Source organism: Lolium rigidum, chromosome 7, assembly GCF_022539505.1.
Source record: "Lolium rigidum isolate FL_2022 chromosome 7, APGP_CSIRO_Lrig_0.1, whole genome shotgun sequence".
Classification (NCBI taxonomy): domain Eukaryota; kingdom Viridiplantae; phylum Streptophyta; class Magnoliopsida; order Poales; family Poaceae; genus Lolium; species Lolium rigidum.
Window position 1 is genome coordinate 257,711,925 of NC_061514.1, and position 22,897 is coordinate 257,734,821.

Consider the following 22,897-nt stretch of genomic DNA (forward strand, 5'->3'; position numbering starts at 1 on the left):
TCAAATATAAAACAAAGTGCAGAAGTAAAATAATGGGTTGTCTCCCATAAGCGCTTTTCTTTAACGCCTTTCAGCTAGGCGCAGAAAGTGTGAATCAAGTATTGTCAAGAGATGAAGCATCAACATTACCTTGGGCTTTATGCATCCCTTCTTTTTCTTTTTCTTACTCTTTGGTTTAGGGAATACATGTCTATCTCCCGGTGTAGAGGTGAATTTTAGGGTGCCTTCTCCCACATTTATGACTGCTCCCAATAGTTTCAGCAGGGATCTTCCAAATGTGATTTGTCCTGTCCCTACACATTCAATAACAAGATAATCAGTGGATATTGTTCTTCCAAGAATGGTTGTATGCACACCCTCGGCTATTCCCTTAGGAATTATAACAGAGTTATCAGTAAGAGTTATTCCTTCTCCCCTTCAACGAGTCCCCAAAGTGTCAAAGATTCATAGATACTATTAGGCATAAGACAAATTTCAGACGTAATATCACAATAGGCATGAAAAGTTTCACCACCAATAACAACTTTAATAGTAGGGTCCCATTTTGAAGGTTCAGAGTTCACTAAAACTTGATCAAGACGATTACGAACATAACTATAATTTTCTTTCAAGTAAGATGCACTTGTCTCAAGAGTGTTTAATCTATTATAAATGCTAATAAGAGCTGAATCAAAGTTATTAGCTGAACTATGTGATGCAACCAATTTCTTTATGGCATTAAAAGCTCGATCCCCATCGCAATGAAGGAAATCTCCTCCCACTACAGCATCCAAGGCATATCTATAGCGAATCATAAGACCAAAATAAAAATTACTAAGGAGCAAACTTAGAGTCATTTGAGGTTCAGCCTTACAATAAGAATCAAAAATTCTAGACCAAGCATCTTTAAAACTCTCCTCATCCCCTTGTTTAAAAGTAAAGATTAATTCATGAGGTGAAGAAGTAACAGGTTCAGAGCTAGACATGATAACAAAATAAACTAAATGCAAGTAACTAATTTTTTTGTCGTTTTTGATATGGAGAACAAGACAGTAAATAAAGTAAAACTAGCAACTAATTTTTTTTTGTGTTTTGATATAATGCAGCAAACAAAGTAGTAAATAAAGTAAAACAAAGCAAGACAAAAACAAAGTAAAGAGATTGGAAGTGGAGACTCCCCTTGCAGCGTGTCTTTATCTCCCCGGCAACGGCGCCGTAAATTTAGCTTGATGACGCGTAAGCAACACGCCCGTTGGGAATCCCAAGTGGAAGGTGTGATGCGCACAACAAGCAAGTTTCCCTCAGTAAGAAACCAAGGTTTATCGAACCAGTAGGAGCCAAGAAGCACGTTGAAGGTTGATGGCGGCGGAGTGTAGTGCGGCGCAACACCGGGGATTTCGGCGCCAACGTGGAACCTGCACAACACAATCACAGAACTTTGCCCCAACGTAACAGCTGAGGTTGTCAATCTCACCGGCTTGTCGTAAACAAAGGATTAGATGTATAGTGTGGATGATGATGATTGTTTGCGAAGAACAAGTAAAGAACAATTACAACAGATTGTATTTCGGATGTAAAGAATAGGACCGGGGTCCACAGTTCACTAGTGGTGTCTCTCCCATAAGATAGCAGATGTTGGGTGAACAAATTACAGTTGGGCAACTGACAAATAAACAAGGCATAACAATGCACATACATATATCATGATGAGTACTATGAGATTTAATCAGGGCATTACGACGAAGTACATAGACCGCTATCCAGCATGCATCTATGCCTAAAAAGTCCACCTTCAAGTTATCATCCGAACCCCCTCCAGTATTAAGTTGTAAACAACAGACAATTTCATTAAGTATGGTGCGTAATGTAATCAACACAAATATCCTTAGACAAAGCATCGATGTTTTATCCCTAGTAGCAACAACACATCCACAACCTTAGAACTTTCTGTCACTGTCCCAGATTTAATGGAGGCATGAATCCACTATCGAGCATAAATACTCCCTCTTGGAGTCACAAGTATCAACTTGGCCAGAGCCTCTACTAGCAACGGAGAGCATGCAAGAACATAAATAACATATATGATAGATTGATAATCAACTTGACATAGTATTCAATATTCATCGGATCCCAACAAACACAACATGAAGGATTACAAATAGATGATCTTGATCATGATAGGCAGCTCACAAGATCTAACATGATAGCACAATGAGGAGAAGACAACCATCTAGCTACCGCTATGGACCCATAGTCCAGGGGTGGACTACTCACACATCGATCCGGAGGCGATCATGGCGATGAAGAGACCTCCGGGAGATGATTCCCCTCTCCGGCAGGGTGCCGGAGGCGATCTCCCGAATCCCCCGAGATGGGATTGGCGGCGGCGGCGTCTCGGAAGGTTTTCCGTATCGTGGCTCTCGCATCGGGGGTTTCACGACGGAGGCTTTAAGTAGGCGGAAGGGCGGAGTCGGGAGAGTCACGGGGGCCCCACACGCTAGGGCCACGCGCGCCCCTCTAGGCCGCGCCGCCCTGGTGTGGCGGCGCCCGTGGCCCCACTTCGTCTCCCTCTCGGTCTTCCGGAAGCTTCGTGTAAAAATAGGACCCCGGGCGTTGATTTCGTCCAATTCCGAGAATATTTCCTTACTAGGATTTCTGAAACCAAAAACAGCGAGAAAACATCAATCGGCTCTTCGGCATCTCGTCAATAGGTTAGTGCCGGAAAATGCATAATAATGACATATAATGTGTATAAAACATGTGAGTATCATCATAAAAGTAGCATGGAACATAAGAAATTATAGATACGTTTGGGACGTATCAAGCATCCCCAAGCTTAGTTCCTACTCGCCCTTGAGTAGGTAAACGATAACAAAGATAATTTCTGAAGTGACATGCTATCATAATCTTGATCATACTATTGTAAAGCATATGAGATGAATGCAGCGATTCGAAGCAATGATGAAGATAATGAGTAAACAAATGAATCATATAGCAAAGACTTTTCATGAATAATACTTTCAAGACAAGCATCAATAAGACTTGCATAAGAGTTACTCATAAAGCAATAAGTTCAAAGTGAAGGCATTGAAGCAACACAAAGGAAGATAAAAGTTTCAGCGGTTGCTTTCAACTTCAACATATTTATCTCATGGATAATTGTCAACACAAAGTAATATAACAAGTGCAATAAGTAAACATGTAAGAATCAATGCACACAGTTGATACAAGTGTTTGCTTCTGGGATAGAAAGAATAAGCAAACTGACTCAACAATAAAGTAGAAGATAGGCCCTTCGCAGAGGAAGCATTGATTACTATATTTGTGCTAGAGCTTTTCATTTTGAAAACAAGAAACAATTTTGTCAACGGTAGTAATAAAGCATATGTGTTATGTATAAGTCATCTTATAAGTTGCAAGCCTCATGCATAGTATACTAATAGTGCTCGCACCTTGTCCTAATTAGCTTGGATTAACACTGATTATCATTGCATAGCATATGTTTCAACCAAGTGTCACAAAGGGGTACCTCTATGCCGCTTGTACAAAGGTCTAAGGAGAAAGCTTGCATTGGATTTCTCGCTTTTGATTATTCTCAACTTAGACATCCATACCGGGACAACATAGACAACTGATAATGGACTCCTCTTTAATGCATAAGCATTCAACAACAGCTTATTATTCTCATAAGAGATTGAGGATTAGCTGTCCACACTGAAACTTCCACCATGAATCATGGCTTTAGTTAGCGGCTCAATGTTCTTCTCTAACAGTATGCATACTCAAACCATTTGATTGTGAGAACCACCCTTACTTCAGACAAGACGAACATGCATAGCAACTCACATGATATTCAACAAAGGTAAAAGAGTTGATGGCGTCCCCAGAAAACATGGTTACCGCTCAACAAGCAACTTATTAACAAATAAGACACATAAGTACATATTCTTCACCACGATAGTTTTTAAGGCTATTTGTCCCATGAGCTATATATTGCAAAGGCAAATAATAGAAATTTTAAAGGTAGCACTCAAGTAATGTACTTTGGAATGGCGGGGAAATACCATGTGGTAGGTAGGTATGGTGGACACAAATGGCATAGTTATTGGCTCAAGGATTTGGATGCACGAGAAGAATTCCTCTCAATACAAGGCTAGGCTAGCAATGTTGTTTGAAGCAAACTCAAGTATAAAAGGTGCAGCAAAGCTCACATATGAACATATTGTAACTATTATAAGACTTTACATTGTCTCCTTGTTGTTCAAACACCTCAACCAGAAAATATCTAGACTCTAGAGATCAATCATGCAAACCAAATTTTAACAAGCTCTATGTAGTTATTCATTAATGAGTACAAGGTACATGATGCAAGAGCTTAAACAAGATCTATATGAGCTCAACAATTGCCAAGTATCACATTATTCAAGACATTAAACCATTTACCACATGCGGCATTTTCCGTTTCCAACCATATAACAATGAATGAAATAGTCCAACTTTCGCAATGAACATTAAAGATGAAGCTAAGAACATATGTGTTCATACGAAACAGCGGAGCGTGTATCTCTCCCACACAAAGAATGCTAGGATCCGATTTATTCAAACAAAAACAAAAACAAAAACAAACAGACGCTCCAAGTAAAGCACATAAGATGTGACGGAATAAAAATATAGTTTCACTAGAGGAACCTGATAAGTTGTCGATGAAGAAGGGATGCCTTGGGCATCCCCAAGCTTAGACGCTTGAGTCTTCTTAAAATATGCAGGGATGAACCACGGGGTCATCCCCAAGCTTTGACCTTTCACTCTTCTTGATCATATTGTATCATCCTCCTCTCTTGACCCTTGAAAACTTCCTCCACACCAAACTCGAAACAAACTCATTAGAGGGTTAGTGCATAATCAAAAATTCACATGTTCGGAGGTGACATAATCATTCTTAACACTTCTGGACATTGCACAAAGCTACTGGACATTAATGGAACAAAGATATCCATCCAACACAGCAAAACAGGCAATGCGAAATAAAAGGCAGAATCTGTCAAAACAGAACAGTCCGTAAAGATGAATTTTATTGAGGCACCAGACTTGCTCAAATGAAAATGCCCAAATTGAATGAAAGTTGCGTACATATCTGAGGATCACGCACGTAAATTGGAAGATTTTTCTGAGTTACCTACAGAGAGGCAGGTCGAAATTCGTGACAGCAAGAAATCTGTTTCTGCGCAGTAATCCAAATCTAGTATTGACTTTACTATCAAAGACTTTACTTGGCACAACAATGTAATAAAATAAAGATAAGGAGAGGTTGCTACAGTAGTAAACAACTTCCAAGACTCAAATATAAAACAAAGTGCAGAAGTAAAATAATGGGTTGTCTCCCATAAGCGCTTTTCTTTAACGCCTTTCAGCTAGGCGCAGAAAGTGTGAATCAAGTATTGTCAAGAGATGAAGCATCAACATTACCTTGGGCTTTATGCATCCCCTTCTTTTTCTTTTTCTTACTCTTTGGTTTAGGGAATACATGTCTACCTCCCGGTGTAGAGGTGAATTTTAGGGTGCCTTCTCCCACATTTATGACTGCTCCCAATAGTTTCAGCAGGGATCTTCCAAGTGTGATTTGTCCTGTCCCTACACATTAATCAGTGGATACTGTTCTTTCAAGAATGGTTGTATGCACACCCTCGGCTATTCCCTTAGGAATTATAACAGAGTTATCAGTAAGAGTTATTCCTTCTCCCCTTCAACGAGTCCCCAAAGTGTCAAAGATTCATAGATACTATTAGGCATAAGACAAAATTCAGACGTAATATCACAATATGCATGAAAAGTTTCACCACCAATAACAACTTTAATAGTAGGGTCCCATTTTGAAGGTTCGGAGTTCACTAAAACTTGATCAAGACGATTACGAACATAACTATAATTTTCTTTCAAGTAAGATGCACTTGTCTCAAGAGTGTTTAATCTATTATAAATGCTAATAAGAGCTGAATCAAAGTTATTAGCTGAACTATGTGATGCAACCAATTTCTTTATGGCATTAAAAGCTCGATCCCCATCGCAATGAAGGAAATCTCCTCCCACTACAGCATCCAAGGCATATTTATAGCGAATCATAAGACCAAAAAAAAAATTACTAAGGAGCAAACTTAGAGTCATTTGAGGTTCAGCCTTACGATAAGAATCAAAAATTCTAGACCAAGCATCTTTAAAACTCTCCTCATCCCCTTGTTTAAAAGTAAAGATTAATTCATGAGGTGAAGAAGTAACAGGTTCAGAGCTAGACATGATAACAAAATAAACTAAATGCAAGTAACTAATTTTTTTGTGTTTTTGATATGGAGAACAAGACAGTAAATAAAGTAAAACTAGCAACTATTTTTTTTGTGTGTTTTGATATAATGCAGCAAACAAAGTAGTAAATAAAGTAAAACAAAGCAAGACAAAAACAAAGTAAAGAGATTGGAAGTGGAGACTCCCCTTGCAGCGTGTCTTGATCTCCCCCGCAACGGCGCCAGAAATTTAGCTTGATGACGCGTAAGCACACGCCCGTTGGGAACCCCAAGTGGAAGGTGTGATGCGTACAGCAGCAAGTTTCCCTCAGTAAGAAACCAAGGTTTATCGAACCAGTAGGAGCCAAGAAGCACGTTGAAGGTTGATGGCGGCGGAGTGTAGTTCGGCGCAACACCAGGGATTCCGGCGCCAACGTGGAACCTGCACAACACAATCACAGAACTTTGCCCCAACGTAACAGTGAGGTTGTCAATCTCACCGGCTTGCTGTAAACAAAGGATTGGATGTATAGTGTGGATGATGATGGTTGTTTGCAAAGAACAGCAAAGAACAATTGCAGCAGATTGTATTTCAGATGTAAAGAATAGGACCGGGGTCCACAGTTCACTAGTGGTGTCTCTCCCATAAGATAGCAGATGTTGGGTGAACAAATTACAGTTGGGCAATTGACAAATAAACAAGGCATAACAATGCACATACATATATCATGATGAGTACTATGAGATTTAATCAGGCATTACGACAAAGTACATAGACCGCTATCCGAGCATGCATCTATGCCTAAAAAGTCCACCTTCGAGGTTATCATCCGAACCCCTCCGAGTATTAAGTTGTAAACAACGGACAATTGCATTAAGTATGGTGCGTAATGTAATCAACACAAATATCCTTAGACAAAGCATCGATGTTTTATCCCTAGTAGCAACGAGCACATCCACAACCTTAGAACTTTCCGTCACTCGTCCTAGATTTAATGGAGGCATGAACCCACTATCGAGCATAAATACTCCCTCTTGGAGTCACAAGTATCAACTTGGCCAGAGCCTCTACTAGCAACGGAGAGCATGCAAGAACATAAATAACATATATGATAGATTGATAATCAACTTGACATAGTATTCAATATTCATCGGATCCCAACAAACACAACATGAAGGATTACAAATAGATGATCTTGATCATGATAGGCAGCTCACAAGATCTAACATGATAGCACAATGAGGAGAAGACAACCATCTAGCTACCGCTATGGACCCATAGTCCGGGGGTGGACTACTCACACATCGATCCGGAGGCGATCATGGCGATGAAGAGACCTCCGGGAGATGATTCCCCTCTCCGGCAGGGTGCCGGAGGCGATCTCCTGAATCCCCCGAGATGGGATTGGCGGCGGCGTCTCTGGAAGGTTTTCCGTAGCGTGGCTCTCGGTACTGGGGGTTTCGCGACGGAGGCTTTAAGTAGGCGGAAGGGCAGGTCAGGAGGCGCCACGGGGGCCCCACACAACAGGGCTGCGCGGGCCCCCTCTAGGCCGCGCCGCCCTAGTGTGGCAGCGCCCCGTGGCCCCACTTCGTCTCCCCTCCGGTCTTCTGGAAGCTTCGTGCAAAAATAGGACCCTGGGCGTTGATTTCGTCCAATTCCGAGAATATTTCCTTACTAGGATTTCGAAACCAAAAACAGCAGAAAACATCAATCGGCTCTTCGGCATCTCGTCAATAGGTTAGTGCCGGAAAATGCATAATAATGACATATAATGTGTATAAAACATGTGAGTATCATCATAAAAGTAGCATGGAACATAAGAAATTATAGATACGTTTGGGACGTATAAGTATATAGGGGCGTCGCGCTGAAAGTCCTTAGATGTTTTGGGGCCCGGATTTTTGCAAAAATCTGGCCCCAGATAATCCAACCTGGGAGGACCCTAACGGTCATATTTCGTTGGGAGGGGGGGTATTTAAGACCCCCCTTTTCTCTTTGGGATGGTGGCTTTTTCCCATCTCTCTTCCATTGTTGACCTTCAAAGCTTTTCCTAGTTCTTGATTCCTCCCATGATTCTTGCATGTTCTTGAGGGTAAAGAGAGAGGGGATCTAGATCTACAATTCCACCAATCAAATCCTTCTCTTTGCGACGGGAACCCTCTAGATCTAGATCTTAGAGAATTTGGTGTTATTATACTTTGTTCTTCCTCTCTTATTCCCCAATAGAATGGCCAGTGGTACTGCATGGCCTGTCCAAAGGAAGACGCGGCATGGCCAAGGGTGTTTGCATGGCGGCGAGGGCCTACCGTCCACTAGGACACATCACCGGCGACGACAGAAACTTTGTGCAGGAGGCCATCAACATGGGCATCCAAAGGTTGCTTCTTGATCCATGTTCTTTTCTAGTATTTGGTTCCATCTAGTGGTTCTAGTATCCGAATGCTCTATGAGGACTTTTGTAAACTAACACAGATATAGAAGTATAATGATTGAGGAAATTGATGAGATGAGTATTCGTTCGAGATCTTAAAACATGCATGGAGGAAACAAATGGGGCGGCAATTCGTTACCAATCAATTATTATTTGTATAAATCAGATGATATTTTATTAATTTTAATATGTATACTTGTCGTATCGATGTATTGTTGTTTTTAGAAATTGTCGTATCCCGTGCCCCCGTATTCTATGTGTCGATGTTGGTTAAAGTAGAAGCTTCTATGAGGCTCCCAACTTACTAATATTCTATATTTGGCCAATGATTCAAGTCACCATTTCAGTGCCACGATTGGTTCTATTCAACCGTGTGTATTACACCAACAGATCTTATTGTGCATTGTACTTGGTAGGATAGAACCAACCGTAGCATTGGGTGTGATTGATAATATGAGGCATTCATTTAAATGTAGTTTCTTATTGTGATTGGTTATATGATGCTGATGCTTAAAATGTGTCACAATTTTTTGCATTGAATTATCCTATCCAACATTGTGGAGTGCACAAACATTCATGATTGTGCATACTATTTGGCCAGATAGAATAATTGGTTGCATTGGATGTAAGTATGATGCATGTCATTTTTTCGGTTGTCATTACTTGTTTTTTTTTTGGGGTTCTGTTTCGTTGCAACGGCCGATGATTATATTTCGGCACCATCTAATGATAAAAGGTGGTCATAACACCTTGTTATATGTCAATACGTATTACTTACAACTATGGGTACTTGATTTGTTTTTCTAAATGCAAATATGATGCAGAACATATCGATCATTGTGGTTCTATTTCGTCGCAACTACCGATGCTTAAATCATTGTGGCACTACTCCTCAATTTCGGATATGATCCCTTATGGCGCTAGTGAGCCTTGTGATACGCACAAAAACAATCGTGCATCTTACTTGGCTCACTGACATCAACCGTTGATTTGTGTGTCGAACGGCGAGATATCGATGGTGTGTCGGGTACACGCCGCAAAGGCCTATTTTTGGATCCGTTTATTTCGTAAAAACACCTTATCACTCATAAAATTATACTACTCGTAGAAACAAACAGCTATCTGGTTGCCATTTGAAAGATAAATCTACCCCCGTTGCTTAAAAAGGAAGATTAAACGAGTACTAGGGCGTCGACTCAACAAATAGTGGAGCGCCAAATTGCAAAACTCCCAACTTAGCTCAAGCCCAAAGACAACAAAGCCTTCCCTCCCACTGGAAGCGCTACACAAACGAACGAATACCTGCAAGGAACGCTGTAGGGCAGCACACCCCGATCAAACGCACCTCCCCTTCGGACGGAGAGACTCATCGTCCCAGCCGTCCATCTTCGCCGCCGGCGGGCTCGACTCCGGCCGCGGCCATGTCGAAGAAGAAGGCGGTCACCACGATGACGCTCAAGGACTTCCACGGCGGCTCCATCCCCTCCGAGCTCCCCCTCCCCTCCGCTCCCGGCGTGTAAGTTCCCCAAACCCTAACCCCGTCGAACTCCTCACCCCTACCCGCTCCAACTCACCAGCCCTCCACGTCCTCGCAGCTCCGCCCGGCCGCCGGACCGCCCCGCGGCCGCCCCGTCCTCCTCCTCGGCTGCGTCCGCGCGGCCCCGCACTCCCGCCGCCGCCACGGCGGCCGCCGCGATGCCTTCCTTCCTCACCAACCCCTCCCGCATCGGCCGCCACTTCGACGAGGACGAGCGCACGCCCTTCGAGCCCGCCACCCCTCGCCGCCCGGCCCCGTCGCCCCCCTCGTTCCCCTCCGCGCCGGCGGTGGGCCCCGCCGCCAGATCTGCACCGGGGAACGCCTGGGGCGCGAAGAAGGAGGCCGCTCCGCCCGCCGCGCCGGCTGTTCCCGCCGCCAGCGCCGGCCAGATCTGGTCGGCCACGCGCATCGCGCAGGCCAGCGCCGTGGAGAAGGTGATCTCCGGCAGGTGGCACCTGTCCAAGCCCTCCTCCCCGACCACGCCACCAGTGCTGGAGACTCAGGTCGCCCCGCCTGAGATGGAGAGGCCGAGGTCCGTTGGAGCGAGAGAGTTTGACGGTGTCATGGAGAGGCCAGGGTTGGTTGGAGTCAGAGGGATGGAGAATCCCATGGAGAGGCCAAGGTTGGTGGCTGTGAGGGACATGGACGGTGCCATGGAGAGGCCAAGGTCGGTTGGAGTGAGAGGGATGGACGTCGCCGTGGAGAAGGGTGTGGAACAGGTGAGGCCTGCATCGCATGAAGGCAGGGTTGGGGAAGTGAAAGTCGGAGAGGTGCCGGAGAGGCCCAAGCTGAAGCTGCTCCCTCGTTCTAAGCCAATCGAGCCCCCTGCACCATCTCCTACCTATGTTGAAGAGAAGCAGGTTACTCCTCCTGTTCCTTACCAGTTTTCTGTTGATCTTACTTACATAAAAGATAGCCATATAGCCTTTCTCGGTGCCGCCATTCTGCCTAGCTTGACTAGTTGAGAACTAAGCACCTTCCTAGTGCCTATATATTAATAGAGCTCCATTGCTCTGATTGCAAATTGAATTTAGCAAATCACATGCCTTGCATCCAATAACATTATAGCATTGACAGCTGATTGGTATTGGTTATTCAAGCAGAGTTTGCAAACCATATACGAGATATCTTCATGTGAAGCTATATGTGATTGGCTTATGTAGTTTTCTTTGTTATTAAGATTTTGTCATTATGATAGTTTGATATCAGTAGGTTCGATATGGCATTGTGGAAGTTTAATCTTTTTCTTGGTGGCTAACTATTGTGTAGGTCCATCCAGTTCCCGTGATTGCGAGTGTCATGCAGGCTGAGGTTGTTCATGATGTGTACCAGAATGTGGTTCCGGCTAAAACAGGAGTGGCAGGGACAGATACTGAAATCAGGGTAACAGTGGATCGACCACGGCTGAATCTGAAACCTCGCTCTAATGCAGTGGGTCAGTCTGGTGAAAGTGCTGCCAAGGAAAGGTATGCGATATTTAGAATTTTTTCTGTTGGTGTTGTCATTTGCTGTAAATAATCTTATATTATTAACTTGATCGTTTCCTGCTTGCTGTAAACTGGTCTTTATCTATTGCATGTCCCATTTTTTTGTGTTCAATACACTTTACCTTGTCCAAGCACATACTTACATTCCCTCTTGTATTAACATCATATTTAGGTATTCGTATTAATCAATATATGATTAGTGTCAAACGGGGGCATCTAGATAGAAAATTTGTCTGCTCTGTTTGTTCCCATGCATCTTCTGTGCTGTTCCTCCCGTACATGTTCTGCTATGTGTGTAGTTATGCATAGCTATTACGTTGTTTTAGAATTTTTTACTGGTTGGCAGATTGAAATAACACCCGGTGATTATTGAGAGGTTACTCCCCTTCTTTTCCAATTGGCATGTTGACTTATCTTTTCTTTTCAGGGCTAGTTCATATAATTAGATGGTACCAGTTACCTTCATTTTAGTATTTTTCTGTTCAGAAACTATTTCCCTTCAGTTCCTTATTGCATCCTGTATGTGGAATTAGTGCTCTGTAAACATTTTAATATCATGAGAATGATTTATTCATATTATTTAATTTATTATAAGGGTTGAAGTTATAGTTCTGCTTTGAATAGCAGGTGCTGCAAGGGCACCAGATAAGGGGAAGTATTTATGTATGTTATGGTGTCTTGAATAGTAGAATGGCATCTTGATGATTGTTTCTGTAATTTCCATCTCTTTTGGTGAAGCTTGGTATAATTGTTTTGGCACTGTATGCTGGTGCTGAATTTGCTAGCAAGTTGATTTGCTTGACAAAAATCATCTCAGAGACCTAGTCAGTTTACTGCTAGAGTATTTGTCAATATAATACTATAGTTAATATCATCATCATTATTAGTATGATGATGTACTAACTTATTTGTTATTTAATGCAATCAGGCCATCAGTCTTCGGTGGTGCTCGTCCCCGCGAACAAGTATGTGCCTTGCTTTCCTGCCCCTCATGTGGCTTTCTGTGTTTTTTCTATCAATCTGAATGAAATCCTGACTGTTCTTTTATAAAATCAGGTTCTCAGAGATCGTGGAGTAGATGCTTTGGCAAGTGATCTTGAGAAGACCTCTCCAGTTGCCAGGTAGCTAACATATTGCCCCTTTAGACACCAATAAAATATAGCTGTAGTGGCTCTACTTGACATTAAATGGCCTCTTGCAGTAAAGGCATGTTGATTATTGTTGTTCGTCTTGAATGCTTGATCTTGATTCTTCCTATTTCCTTGCTATGATATATATTGGCTACCAAGTGACACTGTTACCGTAGCATAGTTGGTCAGGGTGACAACCATATTTGTTGGATTGCAGTGTATTTAGATAGGAAATTGCATGCGGACCATAGTATATATGTTCCCAGGCATCTCAGCATAGAGCAGAAGTGCTGCAAGTTACAATTCTTATGGCCAGGAACAGGATGTGCACTTTGCCGAGGCCTGAATGCTGCTTTCATTTCCTTCGCATGTGTTTTAAGCTACAAATCAGATTGATTGTATTCATATATTGCTGTAATAAATCACAGGGTTTGTTATAGAAGTGTCAAGGCAGGTTGTTGACATCCTAATTTGTAGTGTTTGCCCGATTGATATGTTATTATCAAGTACCAACTTTGTACTTTTTTTATGTACTTGTTACATAATTTTTTCTTTGGAGTAACGATTTTTTTGCTGGGAGTGGTTTTCTGTTATGCAACAATTAGCCGATATAGGTGTTTTGTTGAACATGCGTTGTGTTTACTAATAATGGGTGTGATATTTTGTAGGTCTAAAAATGAATTTGCAAAGGTTGAACAAAAGGTTGAAGCTATGCCCATTAACCCTTCAGGCGAAAAGGTTGATAGTTATCCATCTGGTCACAGAGGGCCAAGGAATGCTGATAGGAAAGATTATAGGCGGGATACAGACAGGGCTGATGCATATAGGCCTACACGACGTGAGGACAACAGGAAGGTTGTGGAGAAGCTCCCCGAACAACAACGCCCAGAGCCTGAAACCTGGCGTAAACCAGTGGAGCCACCAAAGCCTGAGATTACTGCACCTCGGTTTGGGAAGGCAGCGACTGCGTTGGAGCTTGCTCAGGCCTTCTCCAAGTCCATGTCCGATACAGTGCCACAGTCTCGCTTGACCAGTGTTCCTAGTCCAAGAGTTCCTCCTAGCCCAGGGACTAGGGATCAGGTTGGCTTTTCAAGGCTCACTGACAACGGGGCATTGCACTCTGGCTCTTCACATCGAAAGATCAACGGTTACTGATCCTGTGACAAACATACACTATGATCCCATGATGACATGGTTCAAATGCCATGGCCTTGCTGAAGCACACTTATTTATTGCCATGTTCAGTTGTTCAGCATGGGGAAGTCAAATTGTCGCCTTCAATTGTTGCACACGAGGGGTGCTAGTTCATTTTAGCAAACAAAAGTTCCTCTCATAACCTGGTGGCCAATTTCTTCTCTTGGCCTGTGATTTTTAGCTGGGGAATAATTGCTACCCTTGTATTTGCTAGCTGGCCGTGCCTTGTATGATTCTGGTGTGCGTGCTTGTTTTAAGATGTGCCAGATGAGGATGCATATGTGCATACCCATACGCAAATGTTTTTACTGTGTTATTTTTCAGATCAATTCATCAGCACAAGTTAATTATGAGTAAAGGACGTATAGCTCTTGAATCTAATTGTACAATCTCGTCTATCGTTTGCTTTTCCCTTGTTTCCTTTGCTTGTTGTGCTGACAAGGATTGTGGCAGTCTGAGATGCCATCTGGTATGCAATCTATTTATGTCAAACTAGTTGGAAACGTCGGAGCTTATCAAGGCCATGGTCGAATCCAAGGAGGATAATCATGAGAAAACGATGGGAAATGCCAGTTGGGTGAAACATTACACATATGCACATCAGTAGCAAGCACGAAGGAATCACAGTAGCATCAGCTTTGAAAGCTCAGATTTGAGCAGAGCAGGATGATGGTGAAACCCAACCCACACATGACACATTACAAGGTCTGGTCACGACCCAACTAGCTCGCCTGAGCTCAGAACAGGAACGCCGTCGGTGAGAACGCCGGCAACGCCGAAGGTGGCCCAAAGCGTCTGCAGGTAGAGAGAGAACCTACGTCAGTATTGGGGCCATGAACTGCATCATATACATACTCCTACATGATACAACCTTGATGATATGGATGTATTAAAAAAAACAGTTTGAGGGCCTGCTTGAAATGTACATGAGTTTCACTCACATGAAACAACAGTTCAACTTCCGGGGAAACTAGTAAAAATGAAAACCCGTGTCAAAAACTTGTGCAGAAAGGTCTGAACTCTGAAGATGTCCCGTTATGCTAGATCCCCAAAAGATTGTGCGATTACCACTGCCTACCAAAGATTCTGAAGGGCAAGTAGAGAAAGTAGTAGTAGCAGCAGGCATCAGGGGTCACAGGCTCACTTGAGCGGACAGCTTAGCTTGCGTTTTGACTTTTGACTAACGATAAAGCAAAGAGAACGTCTCTCTCCGACACATGCACTAACAATAAGGATGGTGAGCTTGTCTACAGATGAGATTCCATCTGCAGGTCGCACGGTGCGTGGTCCATGCAGTTCAGGGATTCATAGACCTTTTCGGTGGTCCACTGAAAGTGCTGTTCATGGACCGAAGAACAGCTTAAATCAGATTCAGAGATGAATTCCTAGTAACCACTAATTCTGGACTTTGTTGGTGGATAATCTGAAGACGGGCAACATATTGCAGACATTTCCCCCTTAACGATTTAAGTTTGTCCTTTCACTTAACTTCATCCCAGTTCGGTTACACTAATTTCTGATTATAACATGGTATAGGAAGTAGATGCTCGTGCTGCACAGCCAGATGTACAGCTAACATGGCTTAATTCTGCACTCACTGAGTAATCACAAAGCTAATTAAAATGAACAGCATGTGTAAGGTGCTAGTTGACGAAGGGTAGCATTGACCCGACAGAGTCGCACAACTTGGTCCCGTGAACCCATTAACTAGCCCAAGTCAACTTTCTGCGAGTTTCAACTAAAATTAGGTACCAAGCAGCTGACCAACAAACAAGTTGGTTCAGCCCTATCTGTCCAACTTTGAAGCAAGCAGATCAAGATCACGCTCCAAGCACACCAATGTAATGACAAAAGTTGCCTACCGTATCCGTATAGGTTATCGCCACGGAGGCTCATACTTATCTGTTAGAAGCAGTCGTGGCCCAAACAGGGATCACATTTTCAATGAACTTTTCCCGAATTTCAATTTTTTTGATCAGTTCATTCGATAGGTTACTTATGTTTCTGTAGAAATATCGCCGGATTCAAGAATTCAAGCCAAAGTGTATTCAGACTTCAAGAAAATTTCTCAAAATTTGGTTGAACTTCAGTCAAATTCAAGCTCAAATTCGGACATTTGGCTGAATTGGTAAACGGGAGAACTGAAAATTCAGAAGTTCAGACATACTAACCGCGCCCCAAAAAAATACGGAGTACTGAAATTTTGGGAACCCGCCCACATGGCTTGCCGATGCACGCAACCATCGACAGCCTATCTTCCTCGCCGGACCGGAGGAGCCCGGCCGCGCACGGCCGCAGGCTGGCCGGAAGGTCAACGTACACGTGTTGCGATCGCGTCCCCTCCCCACCCCGCGGGATCCAACCCTCCGTGGCCTACCCCGGCAGCCGGCGCGCGCGCGAACACGGCACCATGAACACGTAGCACGCGGCACAGAACTGAAGAACTCACCGGAAGTCGTCGTAGTCAGACGTCCGGGACGCGCGAGGCGACGGCCTCGCCTTGGCCTTGGCCGCCGCCGGCTTCCCCTTCGCCTCGGCCTTTGCGGCGGCCAGCGCTGCGTCCTCTGAGATGGCGACCAGCGTCGGCTTCCACGACGTCGATCCCGACGACAGCCTCCGCCGCCGCTTCTCCGCGGCGGACGCGGGCGCCGCCGCGTCCTCAGCCGCCACGGGAACCGGCTCCGGTGCCATCGCCGCCGTTGATGTCCGGCGCGCGCGCCTGACGAACGCGAACAGCTTCATCGATCACTGCTCTATGGATACCGGGAGCTGAGCTAATCTTGCACCAGCTGCCACCGGGGGAGGTTTCAGGTTTGTAAGCTGGCTGCGGCCGGTGATGCTTATTTATTATATTCTCGTGGCAGCTTGCACCACTTGCTAGTTTCTAGCACGAAAGACAGAATTGACCTTAATCCTCATCATTTTTTTTACTTAATTAATCAACCTTTTTCACACAGAAAGTCAGAAACAAACACTGATACAAGGCAAGTTATAGTAAGGAGCAGGGGCAGTTTAGTCTTTTATATTGGCAAAAAATACCATTGGATTGATTAACACTAGTGGGATTAGAGAAACACTAGCTGCTAGTTTGTTTATGTCAAGCGAGGTCCACATGCACACCATAGCTTGCAAACTTGGTCACTGATTTGGGACTTTTTGGGCGATACTATGTTGTCCGCGGTATAGCAGTCATGGATGTAAAAGACACCATGTCAACCGAAACATTTCCTGTTTCTTCTGTAGTTTTCGAAAGCAGTAATTAGTTAGTCTTTTAGGGACACACTACAAAATCATTTAGAACAAAGGAAAACCATAAGGATTTTGGAGGGTTGAACTCCTATGGTAAAAAATCTCATGGCGTTGTCTGGAACAAGGAAATAAGAATTTAGGATTCCTTTGGAATTTCTACTGCATGGGCTATTTCATAGGAAGAACTATTTAGTAGGAATTCTTCCGTCTAATTTATTAGGAATTTTAGAGGAAACTAACATGAGGTCTTACCTCATGATTTCAATCAATTGTGTCCATAATCCTGTGTTTTTTCTGCATGACATCTAAACGATGTTTTTGACGTTTTCCTTTGGTTTTGATTCATGCAGGATTTCAGGAAACATTACATCTCATTTTATGCATTTTTTCTACTCCTATATTTTGGGTTCATGTATTGCAGACGAGGCCTTAGACGCTCACGTATATGCACACACAAACACTGTATGGACTATGAATGTACACACATATTCTACGCTATGAGTACCTTAGAGACAAGTCACTCCAACCCCTTCATAGTTCACGAGGACATCATCTACGACTATAAGGACATCAATGAGAGTCCTAGTATCGAGCACCCGTGCTAAACCTAGGTCTTAAATCCTGGTGGATAAGTTCCACCGCAAGGAGTCACAAATAAGTAGTTAGTTGGCTTGCTACTTCTTTATTAAAGCAAATGGAGTACATAATTAAATTAAAACAAATCCTTAATCTATAATGTCATCACTTCACATATGTTAGATTCATAATTTACGGTGGCAGCATAAATCCCCATGGAAAATAGAAATGAATATAGCAGCGTATATATGGGAAAATGGATTAACATTTGCATACCAGTAGAAAAAGGTCAAAGACTTTGCGTTGCATTCTCCAAAGTCTTACTAAAGGTTAAACATGATCGCTCACATTCATCACTAGATAGCGAGACACTAACCACCATGTTACTTCCCTGACACTGGCAACCGTTGGATCCCGTGATGGATCGATCGATCGCATGGTTGGTCACTCCAAGACCATTTCTTCCCTGCTTTAATTTATGGCGAGTTGGCCATGGAAATGGGACAAGTGGTGCGATGATGTGGAAATGGGACAAGTTCAGCAATTTCTTAATTACAACCTGCTTCCGTAGCCATGCTAGTCATCCATTAGTCCGGTTTGTGTTGATAAGGGTATGGAAATGATCAGACCTGCACGTCACCCTGAATCTGTATTAACCTATAGGCATGCTACTACTACTGCGTGCTCAGCATGATGTGACGCAAAATTAAATGGATGTGCATGACGAGGTTTTGTACTTTCACATGGGCGGTTAGTGCTCAATCAAACTTTTATGTGACCATACATAATCTTTGCAACTATTTTACCACCCTATATCCGGCCCTTAGTTCACTAATGTACTATTAGTTGTTCAGTTCTAGTGTTGCGGCCGGGTCGTGTTCAGAGGATCTGAGCAAAATCTTATCAAGTAAAAATTGGAGCAACCGATCTCTCCTTTCAAGCACCGCACGTTGGGAAACATGTGATCCTCCATTTCTACAAGCACCTGGGGGTGGTTTAAGTGACCGTGCTTTTAGCCACCTTCGTGTTACGTTCTTCCACATTAGAACATGCATCCTTCTTTGAACGGAAAACAGTATTTTTTTTTGTTACAAGTGTACAAACTAGAGAAATACTAGAGCTTAACCTACGGTAAATCCGTAGTTCTTAACCTAGCCATGGAGTAACTTGCAAGTCAATTTAATCTATCTACTACCTTTTTTGAAATTTCTAAGCACACCTGCCATGTAGTAAATTGTACTTCCAAAATAACGATTTACTCCAGTTTGTAGTAGTTCTAGGTTTTCGACTTTCTAGCTATTGCCTATTGAGTCTTTCATTTCACAGTGTGCGATCTTATGCTCACTTTTATTTGCACACAAAAATAATGATCCCACAGGTGCTATTGTCCTTGCTCATCATTCCCAACGATCCAACCCTGCCAATTATCCTTTCATTTTCCTGCTCTAATATCAAACAACAAATGAATAGTCATGACTATTTACTTTCATTATGTTTTGAACTAACAAATCTGATATCAATACCTCGGTAAAGGCATGGCAATTATTTATCGTATTTGTCTCTTTCGGATCTGAAATCCAGCTCACCAATCTTCTTGGAATATGGCTTCAAAAGTGAGACTATAGTCATCGTCCATTAGCTCACTCTAACTTGACTTAATTTAAGGACAGGGTGATACAGCAATCAGCTTGATCCAATCAAGATATGCTATGTTTTTGCATTATTTAGTTGATGGGATCCACGGGCCTTAAACAAGAAAGTCGAGAGCTGATATCCTCTCCACTTTGAAGTTTGTATGACTAAGTTAATTTTTTTCTGTATGACTAAATAATGGAAACACTGCGAAAAAGCTACCAATCTTGCGCTCCTGCATCTTCTCATAAGACAACACAATGTTGCATTCTTCAAACAGGGCTTAAAGAAGTCAGATTCCACCCGCTAATGAAAAGAAAACATAACAGAACTAAAGATGTAAAGCTCTGTAACTGTGCATCACTACGAGAAAGATAAAGCTAAGAGGATATTAGCAGGAAAATAAGCTCCCGATGCTGTCATGGCATCAAGTGAAAATCTACAAAGTGATGATTGATGAGAGCCTTTTTATCCTTGTGGTACAACTCCATGTGGCATTTGTGGTTCTACCTGAATCTGCGAGAGTTGAAAGGGACTTTGGCCATCATATGGCAAGACTGATGGAAAATACAAGGATTAAATTCAGGGTTATAAAAGGTGGAAGGCGAGAAGACAGCAGCCGACAATGGAGTCATCTCAGATTGTCCTTCTGATGAATTAGATGACTCAAATAAGGCCACCAACCCAAAGAAGGTGCATCTAAAGGCAATTTGTTTTGGTGGCTCCACGTGCTTATGTACCCTAGCCAAAGAAAACCCTACATCTCTATCTATAGTGAATTTCATTGTAAAATAGATATTTGTAATAACTCTAAATTTGAGTAAATTAATGTTCAGAACAAGTAAAAAAACTATATATCCAAAATTGTAGTTTGGACTGATATACGAACAAAACTAGGTTGAAACTTGAAAGGATGCAATTGAGAAGAAAATGGTGCAGTTGATATGACACAGTTGAGAACAAAAAAAAAACATAGTTCAAAAGACACAGTTGCTAAGGAAAAGCTCAGTTGATAAGAAAATGCGCAGTTGAAATGAAGACAAAGTTAAAATGGTGTAGTTAAGATGAAACACAGTTGAGAAAAAAAGCATGGATGAGAAGAAAAAACACAATTGAGAAGGAAAAACCCATTTCAAAGGGCATACTTTAGAATAGAGACGCTATTAAAATGACACAGTTGAGAAGTAAGAACATACTGGAAAAGGATAAGCAATTGAGATGGAAAACACATCTGGGAAGGAAAAATGTAGCTGGAGAGGCACAGTTGAGAAGAAGAAATACAATCATATATTATAAGAAAAAAAAACACTAGTATTATATACAACTTTGATTGCCTAAACATGACATGGGTCTATCAGTATATTATTTTAAAAAGGGAAAATATGATCTTTGGGTGAGTACTTTAATTTCCTTACAATTACTTGCATTTATACCGTTAAAACCCTAAACATTTTGCTGCTTCTCGCATCGACATGCATATAGCAACATGTATCGACACTATCATGAGATAAATCTTATGGCTCAAATTCCGGCCAGATTCCACCAACTACACCAGTGGCGCAACGTGTCTTCTAGTATGTTGAACGACAGAGAGGCGGGCACGACAAGGTCTTCAACACCCCTAAAGATATCTGCTATGTGACTAATCAGAGGAGTCGGCGTCTCACCTCCTTGCCGTTACATTTTCTCGCACATAATGTGGCATGAACCACTTAGATAAATCCAAACCACGGCGAAGTTGACTATTGTACATATTTCTAGATTGGTGGTTGTTGCCATATGACTCATCCAACCCCCTCCGCTCAAGGGGTGCTTCCTCAATAATCATGCTCACGACACCATGGATCCGCATACATGGTAACGCGGCATTCTCCAACAACACACAACCAGACACCACTGGTCTACTTGACGTGATGAGGGATTAGACTCACTCGTGGGCAAAAGGGAGCGGTTGATTTAAACGTGCTGCTACGCGAATTTCTAGCTCTTATGAGTGTAGCTTGTGATCTTGGGGTGTTGGTTCCGTAATGGGCTTATACATAAATTTTCGCATTGATGCATTGAGACGCAAAACTTTCATGCCTTCTAAAAAATAACAATTTCCCTCCTGCATATAATTTTTGACTAGTCATCTGAGCATTTTTTTGTGTTTGTTGGGCATCATCTCCTATACTTTAGTTTTACACCAAATGAAAGCAAATTAACGGAGCACAAACAAATTAACCTTAGTGGGCATCAGTTACGTCTTTCAAAATGACATGTGAATCCTATGTAAACACGTTGCAAATACATAGCTGTCGGCAGGCCGACGAGATGAACACGACACCCTACGTACATACATTCACCTGCCCAGTTTTTGCTAGCGACATGACGCAAATTAAGGGAGTAAGCAGGAGCGAGTGCACATTTCCCCCATCAAATCAAGAGCCTTCTTTTTCTCGTGGCATTCAGACAAAGCCGAAACCCCACTACGTACAGAGCTCCATACGTGGCATACATAGCGAACACATTCTTCAGATGAACTGAACGTGCACTGCGCCTTCTTTCTACGGGCGAAACGATCGATCCTTTTCACCTCTACCGCTCTACATACAGATAGGATCGATCGACTCGATGAGCTTTTTCTTTTCTGCCAGCAGAGGTTTATGAACTTCCTACAGAATCAGCACGTTCTGAAAATGGAAGCCCTGCCTAATATGCAAGTGTCGCGATCTATGGGGATTCGGTGCTCGACACGATTCGGTCGGAATCTTAGGTGTTACCTCGTTCTGTAGCAGCGAAGGACCATCTAGCTAGCTAGAAGCGCCTAGCACTGAGCGATCCTGTTGGCATCTACAACACGGCGTCATGAGAGTAATGGAACAAACCAACAAGGATATCACCAAGAAAACGAGCTCACGGTGTTGTTTTTCTTAGACGAAAGGCATTACTCAGACCCGGCTTTAAGAGCAACAAAGCCCAACGACCCACCCTATAAGGAGATCCTTGATTCATAGGATTTTTATAAAAAATGTAGGATTTAAATTCTATGGGAAAATTTTCTATCCTAACTTTTTGATTCATAGGAATATATCCTATGGAAATAATCCCTATAGGAATCATGTAGTACAAATTCTATAGGAAAAAATTAGGTCATACCTCATAAAAAAATTCATTTACTACAATCAAACACACTTTAATTTTTCATAGGATGCAAGTAAGGATGACATCTTAATCCTATTCTCAATCCTATGCTTTTCTCATTCCTATATTTTTCCTATCATATAAAACAAGCATTGTGTTAGAATCTGATTCAGTTGGAATTGTTGATACATGCCTAGGCGAAGAAGCGTGGTGGGACAAATTCTCGGTCATCTTTGCACATTGTGTTGATTTGGCGTCAGTTACCGAAAGGGTCACATTCAAG

General features: G+C 42.6%; 2 protein-coding genes across 2 annotated transcripts; one reads left to right on the forward strand and one right to left on the reverse strand.

The window, feature by feature from the left end:
* The first annotated feature begins 10,063 nt into the window (after window positions 1-10,063).
* Window positions 10,064-14,415, forward strand: LOC124670814 (translation initiation factor IF-2-like). Its single transcript, XM_047207285.1, has 6 exons — window positions 10,064-10,202; window positions 10,282-11,083; window positions 11,493-11,689; window positions 12,639-12,675; window positions 12,767-12,831; window positions 13,509-14,415. The coding sequence occupies exons 1-6, from the start codon at window positions 10,108-10,110 to the stop codon at window positions 13,993-13,995; spliced, it is 1,683 nt and encodes a 560-aa protein (XP_047063241.1). The 5' UTR covers window positions 10,064-10,107; the 3' UTR covers window positions 13,996-14,415.
* A 168-nt stretch (window positions 14,416-14,583) lies between these two features.
* LOC124670816 lies at window positions 14,584-16,852 on the reverse strand. Its single transcript, XM_047207286.1, has 2 exons — window positions 16,484-16,852; window positions 14,584-14,829 (listed from the first exon to the last, which is right to left on the reverse strand). Exons 1-2 carry the CDS (start codon window positions 16,774-16,776, stop codon window positions 14,772-14,774), a joined length of 351 nt encoding a protein of 116 aa, XP_047063242.1. The 5' UTR covers window positions 16,777-16,852; the 3' UTR covers window positions 14,584-14,771.
* Between the last annotated feature and the right edge of the window lie 6,045 nt (window positions 16,853-22,897).